This window comes from Trematomus bernacchii, unplaced genomic scaffold (genome assembly GCF_902827165.1).
Source record: "Trematomus bernacchii unplaced genomic scaffold, fTreBer1.1, whole genome shotgun sequence".
Taxonomy (NCBI): domain Eukaryota; kingdom Metazoa; phylum Chordata; class Actinopteri; order Perciformes; family Nototheniidae; genus Trematomus; species Trematomus bernacchii.
The window spans coordinates 563,070-578,949 of record NW_022987514.1 but is presented as its reverse complement, the minus strand read 5'-3'; the positions used below and the strand labels follow the sequence as shown (position 1 = coordinate 578,949).

The 15,880-nt window shown below is 46.7% G+C and overlaps 1 protein-coding gene across 3 annotated transcripts; it reads left to right on the top strand.

The window, feature by feature from the left end:
- Positions 1-6,315: 6,315 nt before the first annotated feature.
- Positions 6,316-8,996, top strand: LOC117470802 (transcription factor 15-like). Of its 3 annotated transcripts, none has more exons than XM_034115693.1 (3): positions 6,316-7,030; positions 8,627-8,703; positions 8,746-8,996. In XM_034115693.1, exons 1-2 carry the CDS (start codon positions 6,563-6,565, stop codon positions 8,687-8,689), a joined length of 531 nt encoding a protein of 176 aa, XP_033971584.1. In that variant the 5' UTR covers positions 6,316-6,562; the 3' UTR covers positions 8,690-8,703; positions 8,746-8,996. The 3 variants fall into 3 exon arrangements, with proteins under 3 accessions (XP_033971584.1, XP_033971575.1, XP_033971569.1); XM_034115684.1 differs by having other exon boundaries at positions 6,317-7,030; positions 8,627-8,676; positions 8,719-8,996; XM_034115678.1 differs by having other exon boundaries at positions 6,321-7,030; positions 8,627-8,996.
- The last annotated feature ends 6,884 nt before the right edge of the window (positions 8,997-15,880 follow it).

Below are 15,880 nucleotides of genomic sequence, written 5' to 3'. Positions count from 1 at the left end.
TCAGGAGGAACAACTAACAAGGCTCTGCTCCTTCAGTAAATAACAGAAGCACAAACTAAAATACTTTTACATTTTGCACATTTACTTCCATGCAGTGGCGTCGCCTGGCCTCGACTGTCCCTCAGAAATAAAATACATTCACCGTGCTTCACCTGAACCTCATCATGACACTAGAGAGGACGGCAGGGTTGTAGTTTCCCGTGTTCAGTGAATGCAACAGAGGCAAGACACCAGAGAGAGAGAGAGAGAGCGCACCGGTGCCAGCAGGGACCGTGTTGTTAGCATCTGGTTAGCTAGCTGCGCTAACGGACATAAGGAGCTGTTTCCACAACAAGCTGGAGGAGAGTCCTCTCCTGACAGACTGAGAGTCCTCTCCTGTCAGACTGAGAGTCCTCTCCTGACAGACTGAGAGTCCTCTCCTGTCAGACTGAGAGTCCTCTCCTGACAGACTGAGAGTCCTCTCCTGACAGACTGAGAGTCCTCTCCTGACAGACTGAGAGTCCTCTCCTGACAGACTGAGAGTCCTCTCCTGTCAGACTGAGAGTCCTCTCCTGACAGACTGAGAGTCCTCTCCTGACAGACTGAGAGTCCTCTCCTCTCAGATTGAGAGTCCTCTCCTGACAGACTGAGAGTCCTCTCCTGACAGACTGAGAGTCCTCTCCTGTCAGACTGAGAGTCCTCTCCTGACAGACTGAGAGTCCTCTCCTGACAGACTGAGAGTCCTCTCCTCTCAGATTGAGAGTCCTCTCCTGTCAGACTGAGAGTCCTCTCCTGACAGACTGAGAGTCCTCTCCTGACAGACTGAGAGTCCTCTCCTCTCAGACTGAGAGTCCTCTCCTGACAGACTGAGAGTCCTCTCCTGACAGACTGAGAGTCCTCTCCTCTCAGACTGAGAGTCCTCTCCTGACAGACTGAGAGTCCTCTCCTGACAGACTGAGAGTCCTCTCCTGACAGACTGAGAGTCCTCTCCTGACAGACTGAGAGTCCTCTCCTCTCAGACTGAGAGTCCTCTCCTGACAGACTGAGAGTCCTCTCCTGTCAGACTGAGAGTCCTCTCCTGACAGACTGAGAGTCCTCTCCTCTCAGACTGAGAGTCCTCTCCTGACAGACTGAGAGTCCTCTCCTGACAGACTGAGAGTCCTCTCCTCTCAGACTGAGAGTCCTCTCCTGACAGACTGAGAGTCCTCTCCTGTCAGACTGAGAGTCCTCTCCTGACAGACTGAGAGTCCTCTCCTGTCAGACTGAGAGTCCTCTCCTGACAGACTGAGAGTCCTCTCCTGACAGACTGAGAGTCCTCTCCTGTCAGTCTGAGAGTCCTCTCCTGACAGACTGAGAGTCCTCTCCTCTCAGACTGAGAGTCCTCTCCTGACAGACTGAGAGTCCTCTCCTCTCAGACTGAGAGTCCTCTCCTGACAGACTGAGAGTCCTCTCCTGACAGACTGAGAGTCCTCTCCTCTCAGACTGAGAGTCCTCTCCTGACAGACTGAGAGTCCTCTCCTGTCAGACTGAGAGTCCTCTCCTGACAGACTGAGAGTCCTCTCCTGACAGACTGAGAGTCCTCTCCTGACAGACTGAGAGTCCTCTCCTCTCAGACTGAGAGTCCTCTCCTGACAGACTGAGAGTCCTCTCCTGTCAGACTGAGAGTCCTCTCCTGACAGACTGAGAGTCCTCTCCTGACAGACTGAGAGTCCTCTCCTGTCAGTCTGAGAGTCCTCTCCTGACAGACTGAGAGTCCTCTCCTCTCAGACTGAGAGTCCTCTCCTGACAGACTGAGAGTCCTCTCCTCTCAGACTGAGAGTCCTCTCCTGACAGACTGAGAGTCCTCTCCTGACAGACTGAGAGTCCTCTCCTCTCAGACTGAGAGTCCTCTCCTGACAGACTGAGAGTCCTCTCCTGTCAGACTGAGAGTCCTCTCCTGACAGACTGAGAGTCCTCTCCTGACAGACTGAGAGTCCTCTCCTGACAGACTGAGAGTCCTCTCCTCTCAGACTGAGAGTCCTCTCCTGACAGACTGAGAGTCCTCTCCTGACAGACTGAGAGTCCTCTCCTCTCAGACTGAGAGTCCTCTCCTGACAGACTGAGAGTCCTCTCCTGTCAGTCTGAGAGTCCTCTCCTGACAGACTGAGAGTCCTCTCCTGACAGACTGAGAGTCCTCTCCTCTCAGACTGAGAGTCCTCTCCTCTCAGACTGAGGGACTCAGTGAGCTAAAGGACTCTCTGAGGGTTTAGATAGTTCACTTTAGTCTAAGTTATCTCAGTGGGTCTCAAACGGTTTGGTCACCAATTATGTAAAAGATTATTTCCGAGGCACTCCTTCATATGATCATTATAGTTATTAAAAAATAAGAGAATACATGGGGACCCCCCTAGAGGAGGTGAGGTCCACCCACTTTACCCCTGCTTACACCTATATGCCTATATGTGAGCTGATTATCGAACCTTCATTGTAACAGTCGAGCGTGTGTGTGTGTGTGTGTGTGTGTGTGTGTGTGTGTGTGTGTGTGTGTGTGTGTGTGTGTGTGTGTGTGTGTGTGTGTGTGTGTGTGTGTGTGTGTGTGTGTGTGTGTGTGTGTGTGTGTGTGTGTGCGCGCGCGTGCGTGGGGAGTGTTGCAGTAGAACATGCCTCTGTAGCGCCCGGTGCCTTAATGGGAAACCCCACATGTTTGAGCACCCTCTATGAAACGTCAAGCTACCCCACAGCACCCCCAAAAGACCATCTCTGGCGCCGCCTCTGAGCCCGAGTGTTTCAGGTCCAGGAGACGCCTCTGAGCCCGAGTGTTTCAGGTCCAGGAGACGCCTCTGAGCCCCGAGTGTTTCAGGTCCAGGAGACGCCTCTGAGCCCCGAGTGTTTCAGGTCCAGGAGACGCCTCTGAGCCCCGAGTGTTTCAGGTCCAGGAGACGCCTCTGAGCCCCGAGTGTTTCAGGTCCAGGAGACGCCTCTGAGCCCCGAGTGTTTCAGGTCCAGGAGACGCCTCTGAGCCCCGAGTGTTTCAGGTCCAGGAGACGCCTCTGAGCCCCGAATGTTTCAGGTCCAGGAGACGCCTCTGAGCCCCGAGTGTTTCAGGTTCAGGAGACGCCTCTGAGCCCCGAGTGTTTCAGGTTCAGGAGACGCCTCTGAGCCCCGAGTGTTTCAGGTCCAGGAGACGCCTCTGAGCCCCGAATGTTTCAGGTCCAGGAGACGCCTCTGAGCCCCGAGTGTTTCAGGTCCAGGAGACGCCTCTGAGCCCCGCGTGTTTCAGGTCCAGGGAGACGCCTCTGAGCCCCGAGTGTTTCAGGTCCAGGAGACGCCTCTGAGCCCCGAGTGTTTCAGGTCCAGGAGACGCCTCTGAGCCCCGAGTGTTTCAGGTCCAGGAGACGCCTCTGAGCCCGAGTGTTTCAGGTCCAGGAGACGCCTCAGAGCCCCGAGTGTTTCAGGTCCAGGAGACGCCTCTGAGCCCCGAGTGTTTCAGGTCCAGGAGACGCCTCTGAGCCCCGAGTGTTTCAGGTCCAGGAGACGCCTCTGAGCCCCGAGTGTTTCAGGTCCAGGAGACGCCTCTGAGCCCCGAATGTTTCAGGTCCAGGAGACGCCTCTGAGCCCCGAGTGTTTCAGGTCCAGGAGACGCCTCTGAGCCCCGAGTGTTTCAGGTCCAGGAGACGCCTCTGAGCCCCGAATGTTTCAGGTCAGGAGGACGCCTCTGAGCCCGAGTGTTTTTCAGGTTCAGGAGACGCCTCTGAGCCCCGAGTGTTTCAGGTTCAGGAGACGCCTCTGAGCCCGCGAGTGTTTCAGGTCCAGGAGACGCCCTCTGAGCCCCGAGTGTTTCAGGTCCAGGAGACGCCTCTGAGCCCCGAGGTTTCAGGTCCAGGAGACGCCTCTGAGCCCCGAGTGTTGTCAGGTACCAGGAGACGCCTCTGAGCCCCGAGTGTGTTCAGGTCCAGGAGACGCCTCTGAGCCCCCGAGTGTTTCAGGTCCAGGAGACGCCTCTGAGCCCGAGTGTTTTTCAGGTCCAGGAGAACGCCTCTGAGCCCGAGTGTTTCAGGTCCAGGAGACGCCTCTGAGCCCGAGTGTTTCAGGTCCAGGAGACGCCTCTGAGCCCCGCCTGTTTCAGGTCCAGGAGACGCCTCTGAGCCCCGAGTGTTTCAGGTCCAGGAGACGCCTCTGAGCCCCGAGTGTTTCAGGTCCAGGAGACGCCTCTGAGCCCCGTATGTGTTTCAGGTCCAGGAGACGCCTCTGAGCCCCCGAGTGTTCAGGTCCAGGAGACGCCTCTGAGCCCCCGAGTGTTCAGGTCCAGGAGAGCCCTCTGTAGCCCTGAGTGTTTCAGGGTCCAGGAGACGCCTCTGAGCCCCGAGTGTTTCAGGTCCAGGAGACGCCTCTGAGCCCGAGTGTTTCAGGTCCAGGAGAGCCTCTGAGCCCCGAATGTTTCAGGTCCAGGAGACGCCTCTGAGCCCCGTAGTGTTTCAGGTCCAGGAGACGCCTCTGAGCCCCGAGTGTTTCAGGTCCAGGAGATCGCCTCTGAGCCCCGAAGTGTTTCAGGTCCAGGAGACCGCCCTCATCTGAGCCCCGAGTGTTTCAGGTCCAGGAGACGCCCTCTGAGCCCCGAGTGTTTCAGGTCCAGGAGACGCCTCTGAGCCCCGAGTGTTTCAGGTCCAGGAGACGCCTCTGCTTTCATCCTGAAACCGAACCTCGTACTGAAGTTAAAGCTACTTGACTTCATTTATTGGCAAATCCTTTTGGTAGTATTTTATACTCCAAGACTTATAGATTTAGTTTCCATTACTTTCCTGACATTTGATCAGTTTAGAAAATCAGATGCATTCAGTACACAGTACATTTCTCTGAGTAAAATTGACTCAAATTGAAGAAAATTTGACTCTAAAAATATAACATTTGGTCCCAACCTATATAGAGTAAAATGTACTCTTTGTTCAGAGTTGTATTTTTAGAGTTCATTTGACTCTATTATGTGCTTAGATTTGACTCTGCTTAATGGGTATGTACTCTATGTAGTGTATATTAAAAACAACTCTACTGCCATTTTACTCCCAACAGAAGGTAATTTGACTCAGAATAGAATAAATGAACCATAATGATCTTTACAATAAAAAAGGTCAATAAACCAAAGTGCTTAAGGAACATGGGCGTGTGTGAAGCTGACCATTGAGCGGCCCAACCAAGCAAGGAGGCAGAGGCAGAGAGTTCAAATACAACCCGGTGTGGGCATTTATTCCTCTTTGTGGTACAGGATACACAGCCTCAATATGACTGTCTCACGTGAACACAGTCACCAGCACCAAGGAACACACACACACACACACACACACACACACACACACACACACACACACACACACACACACACACACACCACACACACACACACACACACACACACACACACACACACACACACACACACACACACACACACACACACACACACACACACACACACACACACACACACACACACAGACACAGGACTAATCAAACCAACAAGACACAGGTGAGGAGGGAGGAGAAACACAGAGCACCAGGTGAACGCAATCATGAACAGACAAGACGGGAGGGGGAACACTTTTCAAACTAAAACAGGAAACAGAGACAGACAAACTAAAACATAGACAGATCGTGACAAATAGATGCATGAATGACATATAATCACATGCTTCCTGTGCAATGTTTTAGCGTGGAACAAATGAATATACTTCGCCAATAATGAAGCTATATAATCCGTAACGGAGACCGAGATCTATGGCCCCAGAGATCACCTCCGTGACAGCGTGGTCATGGTTTAACTCCAGTAGAATTGACTCTGCATTTTTGATCGCACTCTAGAAGCTATGAGTAATAAATACACTCCAAAATGATTAAATATCACTATTTCAGAGCAAAATAGTAATTACTCTGGAAACAATACTCACCAATATTTCCTGTGTAGCATTATATCATTTGCATAAATGTTAGTTACAAATAAAATCCACCTTAAAAGCAACAGCACCAAGACTGTTCATATGACTACATGAGGAAAAGTTCAGTATGGTGCATATAAGAATAGTGGATTAACATCCGAGGTGGAAGAGTAACGCTGCAGAAGAAAGGCCTCCATATATTATATATATTACATTATTAGATGGTTAATATTGTTGCATCAAGCAGCATGTTACTGCTGTAGACGAGAAACGTTTTGATACACATTCAGTATTATTTTTGTTGAGCACTTTTAGTAATAATTGTACTTTCTTGTACCTTAAACAGTGCGTTGTGGTAATACTCACGTAAAGTATAACTTGTGTTCTCTATTTGAGTCTTTATCTTTCAACACAGTAATCTTTCCACAGAGTTCTGAGGAGTAGGCCTAAGAGTGAGTTTGTCCCGCAGAGAGCAGCCCCTCCCCCCGGCTATAAGAGCCTCTGCCAGGTATCAGTCATACAGTCTGCAGAGAGCGCGAGGAGGGTCTCTCACATTCAACAACACTCATACCCCGGGTCTCCTGCAGCCGGTACCGGGATGTCGGATCCTCTCTGCTTCTGCTCTCGGTGATCAAACGGAGGATTTTGGCACCGGGACTTTTTATTTTGTATTAAACATGACTTTCGCCACCATGCTGCGGCCCATGGCGTCACACTTACTTTACTCTGACGTCGTCACCTCTGAGGAGGATGAGGAGGAGAACCAGAGCGACGGCGGCGGCTCGGAGCAGAGCTACTGCGGGAAAAGGAGCAGGATTTCCCGCAGGCTGAGCGCCGAGATGCCGGTGGTTGTGCAGCAGAGGAGCGCGGCGAACGCTCGGGAGCGCGGCCGGACGCAGAGCGTGAACTCCGCCTTCACTTCCCTGCGGAGCCTCATCCCCACGGAGCCGGTGGACCGGAAGCTCTCCAAGATCGAGACTCTGCGCCTGGCCTCCAGCTACATCTCTCACCTGGCCAACGTGCTGCTGCTGGGGGACGGAGGCGCGGAGGGACAGCCGTGCCTGCATGGGAATGCGCCGAGAGAGAGCGGAGCGCTGCAGCCGCGCAGCATCTGCACCTTCTGCCTGAGCAGCCAGAGGAAAGGGGTGAGGTTTACCGGAATCAGAACCGATTTGATGCGTGAAAAGCGCTTCTTTTGGGGGGGATTTGTGTGCGTAAAAAAGCGCCTTTTCTGTAGTATTGTGTGCGTAATGGTACATTCCTCACAGACACACATGTTTTTGTATTCGCTTTTTTAACTTAATTTCTTAAGCATAATCTGAGATACAACATCAAAGCTTTCTCTTGCTTTTGGACATTAATGAGGGGCATCTGCACCTTCTGCCTGAGCAGCCAGAGGAAAGGGGTGAGGGTTACCGGAATCAGAACCGATTTTATGCGTAAAAGGCACTTTTTCTGTAGTTTTTTGTGCACGGTACATTCCTCACAGACACACGTGTTTTGTATTCTCTTTTTGAAATTGACTTCAGTGCAAAGCATAATCTGATATACAACATATTTAGTAGCTTTCTCTTGACTTTGGAAATGAATTTTGGGCAGCATCTGCAACTTCTGCCTGAGCAACCAGAGGGTTTTATGCGTAAAAAGCACTTATTTTTAGGATTTTTGTGCGTAAAAAAAGTGCTTTTACGCACGGCACATGTTTGCTGTCCATGTACATTCCTCACATTCCTGTTTCTGTATTCTCTTTTTTAGCTCTAGTTTAGTGCAAAGCATAATCTGAGATACAACATCATTAGCTTTCTCTTGCCTCTGGAAATGAATGTGGGCCATCTGCGCCTCAAGTCAGGGTGAAGGGTTTACTGCACGGCCAAGTGGATTCAAATACAGAGCAGATCATTACATGTGAATATGAAAGTGAGTGGCTCTAACACATGACAGGCTCATCAGCAGGCTTCTGTATTCTTGATGAAGCTTTTCAAGATGTTCTGCAGTTTGATCCAGCTTTTATCTTCCAATCGTGACTTCACAGTTATTAAAGGTGGGGTAGGTAAGTTTGAGGAACCGGCTCGAGATACACTTTTTGTTATATTCCATGGAATGCTCTTAACATCCCGATAGCAATGAATATCTGAAGTGCTTTGACAACAAATCCATAAAGAAATATCATCTGTGGAAGCCGTAGTACTGTAAAAAGCACGACCAATCATCTGAGCCGGCCCGGCTAAAATAACTGGATGGCCTACCTGCCTGTCAGCCTTCCATCTGTGCACAAACTTATCTCGTGCCCTCATTGGTCATGTGCGCGCTCGTGTGTGTTGGAGGAGGGGCTCTGTGAGGAAGTGGCAGATTTTCTCCGGTTGTGTATTTTCAAATTCTAGCGATCTCGAGCCGGTTTCTCAAAATTACCTACCCTACCTTTAAGCTTTGGAGTGTAAAATGCACTTTTGGAAGATTGTGCGAGTAAAATGTGCTTTTAAATGCACATGTTTGCAGTTAATGTACATTCCTCACACACACGTGTTTTTTGTGATATAGAACATCATTAGCAGCTTCCTCTTGGCTTTGACCCTTAATGTGACAGAACCATTAGATTTATTGTGTCTTTATTTCTCTTAGAAAATAAAATCACTTCTCGTGCATTTGACCTCATTCTGTTTGCATCTTTTCCTGACTTGTGGTTCACTTAAAGTTTATATTTCTTCATGTTTATCTGACTGAGATATTTCATGTGTTTGCAGATAAAGGACGGCAGAGAGTGTTTAAAGATGAGAGGGCTCGCTGCGCTGAGAGTGAGACGCTGAGAGTGAGACGCTGAGAGTGAGACGCTGACAGTGAGACGCTGAGAGTGAGACGCTGACAGGAGAATGATTTAAAAACCTGAACATCCTCAAAGACTTTCTCAGGGAAGAGTCACATAACACACACACACTCACACTCACACACTCACACTCACACACTCACACTCACACTCACACTCACACTCACACACATGCTGGATCACACGATGAAGAGACTATTTATACTTGATTTAGAAATGTGAGTTTCAGAGATGCCGTGCATTTGTTTGGAAACTTTTGTCTTTTTGTCCCCAAAGTTTTAAATAAAATATATTTTATCAAATAATACTTGTTATTGTCTCTGATTCCCATGAGGCACGTCCTGACAGAGAGGGAAACAGACACGCAGTTGTGACACATATGTGCACATTGTGCTAAAGATGGGTCAGTGATGTATGGAGGAAATGGAAGAATAAAAATGTGTTATTTCCGTCTTAATTTGAGGGTAGTGAAAGTATAACAAAGGGTCCACGCATTGTAAAACAAGAAGGTACATTGCAGATTAGAAAACCACATAAATGCTATCTTTAATATTCAAAAAGGAACTTAAAAATGTTTTATTTTGACCCCAACATTCCCAATTTAAGAATAATAAAAATGAGATAAACAGAGGAGAGAAGAAAGTCAAACATACATCTGACTCTAAATCGAGACAATACTGATACGTATGGCAGTTTAAAGGATATAGAAAATAATTATTAACTTACTAAATAATTAGGAATCCCTTTTTCACACCAGAAGCAAAAAAGTTAAAATAAAGGAAATTAAGAAAAAGAAAAGTCAGATAAGAAGATATACATAAAAAGAAACTACTGAGTGTGAGTCTGAACTAGATGGTAATATATTTTGTGTGAACCTCCTGCTGCTCCTGGTGTCCGGTGTCAGAGCGGCTGTGTTTCTGTATTCCCTCCAGATCTCACGCCTGGTGTTTTTTGAAGTCTGTTATCGATTAGTCACGGCTAATATCGGCCCACACGGAGACACAGCTGCTGGCGTGTCAGAGGGATAAATCACCACCGGGGGGGCAGGGTGAGGGGTCAGAGGTCACTGCGGAGCAACGGAGAGAATCACTGCTGACGGGAAGTCATGGAAAAAATGACATCAATATATATCATGCTGCTGTTTGTACTGAGGAGAGTTTCATTATGTGGACGAGCTGCCTGGGAGAAATGGGTCACATGTTTACAGCAGGATTACAGTGTTAGTCAAACCTAAAAAGATCATATCTATACTGCCTGAATCTGCTTTATGAGATATTTTTTAAAACATTTTCCCGAGCAACGGAGAGAAGCCCTGTTGACGGGAAGTCATGGAAAAATGACATTAAAATATATCATGCTGCTGTTTGTACTGAGGAGAGTTCACGTGGTAATGGATTACATGTACTGGTAGGATACAATAAAGGTAAAAGATGTAATCTGATTACAGTTACATTTCAACGTTTTGTGGAGTACTAGGATTTAAAAAGAGCAGATAGTGTGTGTTGTGAAAGCATCAGATGTTATCTCTGTTCTGTTCTGTAGGATAAGACTTTAAGTGTGAATCTGTACGCCTGCCTCAATCTGCTTCATAAGAACTTTTTTTTTACTTTTTATTAAAATTCTGACTTTTTCCTCCAAAATCTTCAAATCTTCAAATTCCTGACTTTTAACATATTTCTTACTTTTTTCCAAATACTGACTTTTTTGAAAAAAATCTGACTTTTTATCAAATTCAAACTTTTTTCAAAACTGCGATTTTCTTTTCAACTTTTCGAATTTGTATTCCAAAAATCTTACTCTTTCAAAATTCCTGACTTTTTCATATTTTTACACGACATGCGACTTACATACTCAATACTGTGGACAATCCCCACAGGAGCAGTTTGGGGTGAAGTGTCTCAGGGACACAACGACATGCTGACTGCAGTGGGGTTTGAACCTGTGCTCCCCTGATCCCAACACCAACGCACTAACCACTGCGCCACACACCTCCCTATTTCTTACTTTTCTTTCTAAATTCTCACTTTTTGGAGTGGATCAGCTGTGGTGTGCGCTTCCTGTGTCGAGGTTAAAAACAATTTGGACTGTGGAGTTGTTTATATTATTCTCCAAACTCAATTTATTATTATTTGCATTCAATAATAAGAACTGGGATTAAAAGAAGGCCAGGATCTGTAAGTCTCTGTCAATTGAGAAGACTTTGTAGTGAACAGCTTTTATTTGTGAACGTTTGTCTGTGATGTTTTTATTATTGCATTTTGTGAAATCACTCTTTCCAATATTACATCTCCACGATAGAAACACCAAACTGCTTTTCTTAGCGCACACAGGAGCCGGACACTCACACTTCAGTGGTGCAGCTTGTGGTCATTTAGTTCCAGTTTTCAGTCACTGTCTCTCTGTAGTTTTTTTCTACATGACTTTCATTGTGTCTTTGTACTCATTCCTTGTCTCTATAATGTATTGCTGTTTTTGTTTCTGTTCTTTGCTTCTTTTGCTCCGTTTTGTAGTCATTGTGTGTTTTTCTGTAGTCTTGTTGAGTCTCTTCCTGGTCTGAGTGAATCCCATTGGCCCCCACACCTCTCAGTGATCCTGTCTTCAGTCTGCAGCTCCTCAGAAACACAGAGGATGTTTGGAGAGTGATTCCTCGGGCAGTTAAAGGTGTACGCTGGGGGTCCGGGGAACCACCACCTGTCCTGTCAGCCTGATTGGGATCTGCTGTGCTTTGGGGCCTCAAACGGCTCCCAGAGGCCCCCCCCCCGCCGCCTCCGCCCCCCCCCCCCCTCGACAGGAAGGGAAAACATGCTCCGACCTCTGAGAGGAACTCTCCGAGCGCCTCCTCTCTCCTCCGAGTCCTCACTAACACTCAGGAAGTGGATCAGTCCAGTTCTGAGGTCTTTACACTGGTTCCTCTCTAACACTAAGAAAGTGGATCAGTCCTGTTCTGAGGTCTTTACACTGGTTCCTCACTAACACTCAGAAAGTGGATCAGTCCAGTTCTGAAGTCTTTACACTGGTTCCTCACTAACACTCAGAAAGTGGATCAGTCCAGTTCTGAGGTCTTTACACTGGTTCCTCACTGACACTAAGAAAGTGGATCAGTCCAGTTCTGAAGTCTTTACACTGGTTCCTCACTGACACTCAGAAAGTGGATCAGTCCAGTTCTGAAGTCTTTACACTGGTTCCTCACTAACACTAAGAAAGTGGATCAGTCCAGTTCTGAAGTCTTTACACTGGTTCCTCACTAACACTAAGAAAGTGGATCAGTCCAGTTCTGAAGTCTTTACACTGGTTCCTCACTGACACTAAGAAAGTGGATCAGTCCAGTTCTGGGGTCTTTACACTGGTTCCTCACTAACACTAAGAAAGTGGATCAGTCCAGTTCTGAGGTCTTTACACTGGTTCCTCACTAACACTAAGAAAGTGGATCAGTCCAGTTCTGAAGTCTTTACACTGGTTCCTCACTAACACTAAGAAAGTGGATCAGTCCAGTTTCTGAGGTCTTTACACTGGTTCCTCACTAACACTAAGAAAGTGGATCAGTCCAGTTCTGAAGTCTTTACACTGGTTCCTCACTAACACTAAGAAAGTGGATCAGTCCAGTTCTGAGGTCTTTACACTGGTTCCTCACTAACACTAAGAAAGTGGATCAGTCCAGTTCTGAAGTCTTTACACTGGTTCCTCACTGACACTAAGAAAGTGGATCAGTCCAGTTCTGAAGTCTTTACACTGGTTCCTCACTGACACTCAGAAAGTGGATCAGTCCAGTTCTGAAGTCTTTACACTGGTTCCTCACTAACACTAAGAAAGTGGATCAGTCCAGTTCTGAGGTCTTTACACTGGTTCCTCACTAACACTAAGAAAGTGGATCAGTCCAGTTCTGAAGTCTTTACACTGGTTCCTCACTAACACTAAGAAAGTGGATCAGTCCAGTTCTGAGGTCTTTACACTGGTTCCTCACTAACACTAAGAAAGTGGATCAGTCCAGTTCTGAAGTCTTTACACTGGTTCCTCACTGACACTCAGAAAGTGGATCAGTCCAGTTCTGAAGTCTTTACACTGGTTCCTCACTGACACTCAGAAAGTGGATCAGTCCAGTTCTGAAGTCTTTACACTGGTTCCTCACTAACACTAAGAAAGTGGATCAGTCCAGTTCTGAAGTCTTTACACTGGTTCCTCACTAACACTAAGAAAGTGGATCAGTCCAGTTCTGAGGTCTTTACACTGGTTCCTCACTAACACTAAGAAAGTGGATCAGTCCAGTTCTGAAGTCTTTACACTGGTTCCTCACTAACACTAAGAAAGTGGATCAGTCCAGTTCTGAGGTCTTTACACTGGTTCCTCACTAACACTAAGAAAGTGGATCAGTCCAGTTCTGAAGTCTTTACACTGGTTCCTCACTGACACTCAGAAAGTGGATCAGTCCTGTTCTGAGGTCTTTACACTGGTTCCTCACTAACACTCAGAAAGTGGATCAGTCCAGTTCTGAAGTCTTTACACTGGTTCCTCACTAACACTAAGAAAGTGGATCAGTCCTGTTCTGAGGTCTTTACACTGGTTCCTCACTAACACTAAGAAAGTGGATCAGTCCAGTTCTGAAGTCTTTACACTGGTTCCTCACTAACACTAAGAAAGTGGATCAGTCCAGTTCTGAAGTCTTTACACTGGTTCCTCACTAACACTAAGAAAGTGGATCAGTCCAGTTCTGAAGTCTTTACACTGGTTCCTCACTAACACTAAGAAAGTGGATCAGTCCAGTTCTGAAGTCTTTACACTGGTTCCTCACTAACACTAAGAAAGTGGATCAGTCCAGTTCTGAGGTCTTTACACTGGTTCCTCACTGACACTAAGAAGTGGATCAGTCCAGTTCTGAGTCTTTACACTGGTTTCCTCACTAACACTAAGAAAGTGGATCAGTCCAGTTCTGAGGTCTTTACACTGGTTCCTCACTAACACTAAGAAAGTGGATCAGTCCAGTTCTGAAGTCTTTACATGGTTCCTCACTAACACTAAGAAAGTGGATCAGTCCAGTTCTGAGGTCTTTACACTGGTTCCTCACTAACACTAAGAAAGTGGATCAGTCCAGTTCTGAAGTCTTTACACTGGTTCCTCACTAACACTAAGAAAGTGGATCAGTCCAGTTCTGAGGTCTTTACCACTGGTTCCTCACTAACACTAAGAAAGTGGATCAGTCCAGTTCTGAAGTCTTTACACTGGTTCCTCAATGACACTAAGAAAGTGGATCAGTCCAGTTCTGAAGTCTTTACACTGGTTCCTCACTGACACTCAGAAAGTGGATCAGTCCAGTTCTGAAGTCTTTACACTGGTTCCTCACTAACACTAAGAAAGTGGATCAGTCCAGTTCTGAGGTCTTTACACTGGTTCCTCACTAACACTAAGAAAGTGGATCAGTCCAGTTCTGAAGTCTTTACACTGGTTCCTCACTAACACTAAGAAAGTGGATCAGTCCAGTTCTGAGGTCTTTACACTGGTTCCTCACTAACACTAAGAAAGTGGATCAGTCCAGTTCTGAAGTCTTTACACTGGTTCCTCACTGACACTCAGAAAGTGGATCAGTCCAGTTCTGAAGTCTTTACACTGGTTCCTCACTGACACTCAGAAAGTGGATCAGTCCAGTTCTGAAGTCTTTACACTGGTTCCTCACTAACACTAAGAAAGTGGATCAGTCCAGTTCTGAAGTCTTTACACTGGTTCCTCACTAACACTAAGAAAGTGGATCAGTCCAGTTCTGAGGTCTTTACACTGGTTCCTCACTAACACTAAGAAAGTGGATCAGTCCAGTTCTGAAGTCTTTACACTGGTTCCTCACTAACACTAAGAAAGTGGATCAGTCCAGTTCTGAGGTCTTTACACTGGTTCCTCACTAACACTAAGAAAGTGGATCAGTCCAGTTCTGAAGTCTTTACACTGGTTCCTCACTGACACTCAGAAAGTGGATCAGTCCTGTTCTGAGGTCTTTACACTGGTTCCTCACTAACACTCAGAAAGTGGATCAGTCCAGTTCTGAAGTCTTTACACTGGTTCCTCACTAACACTAAGAAAGTGGATCAGTCCTGTTCTGAGGTCTTTACACTGGTTCCTCACTAACACTAAGAAAGTGGATCAGTCCAGTTCTGAAGTCTTTACACTGGTTCCTCACTAACACTAAGAAAGTGGATCAGTCCAGTTCTGAAGTCTTTACACTGGTTCCTCACTAACACTAAGAAAGTGGATCAGTCCAGTTCTGAAGTCTTTACACTGGTTCCTCACTAACACTAAGAAAGTGGATCAGTCCAGTTCTGAAGTCTTTACACTGGTTCCTCACTAACACTAAGAAAGTGGATCAGTCCAGTTCTGAGGTCTTTACACTGGTTCCTCACTGACACTAAGAAAGTGGATCAGTCCAGTTCTGAAGTCTTTACACTGGTTCCTCACTGACACTCAGAAAGTGGATCAGTCCAGTTCTGAAGTCGTTACACTGGTTCCTCACTGACACTAAGAAAGTGGATCAGTCCAGTTCTGAAGTCTTTACACTGGTTCCTCACTAACACTCAGAAAGTGGATCAGTCCAGTTCTGAAGTCTTTACACTGGTTCCTCACTAACACTAAGAAAGTGGATCAGTCCTGTTCTGAGGTCTTTACACTGGTTCCTCACTAACACTAAGAAAGTGGATCAGTCCAGTTCTGAAGTCTTTACACTGGTTCCTCACTAACACTAAGAAAGTGGATCAGTCCAGTTCTGAAGTCTTTACACTGGTTCCTCACTAACACTAAGAAAGTGGATCAGTCCAGTTCTGAGGTCTTTACACTGGTTTCCTCACTGACACTAAGAAAGTGGATCAGTCCAGTTCTGAAGTCTTTACACTGGTTCCTCACTGACACTCAGAAAGTGGATCAGTCCAGTTCTGAAGTCGTTACACTGGTTCCTCACTGACACTAAGAAAGTGGATCAGTCCAGTTCTGAAGTCTTTACACTGGTTCCTCACTGACACTCAGAAAGTGGATCAGTCCAGTTCTGAAGTCTTTACACTGGTTCCTCACTAACACTAAGAAAGTGGATCAGTCCAGTTCTGAAGTCTTTACACTGGTTCCTCACTAACACTAAGAAAGTGGATCAGTCCAGTTCTGAAGTCTTTACACTGGTTCCTCACTAACACTAAGAAAGTGGATCAGT

Bases quoted from the DNA above. Each gene is read 5' to 3' on its own strand.
- LOC117470802 (XM_034115693.1), top strand. From the start codon at position 6,563: ATGACTTTCGCCACCATGCTGCGGCCCATGGCGTCACACTTACTTTAC. The intron at 7,031-8,626 runs GTGAGGTTTACC...ATGTGTTTGCAG, and splicing joins TGAGCAGCCAGAGGAAAGGG to ATAAAGGACGGCAGAGAGTG.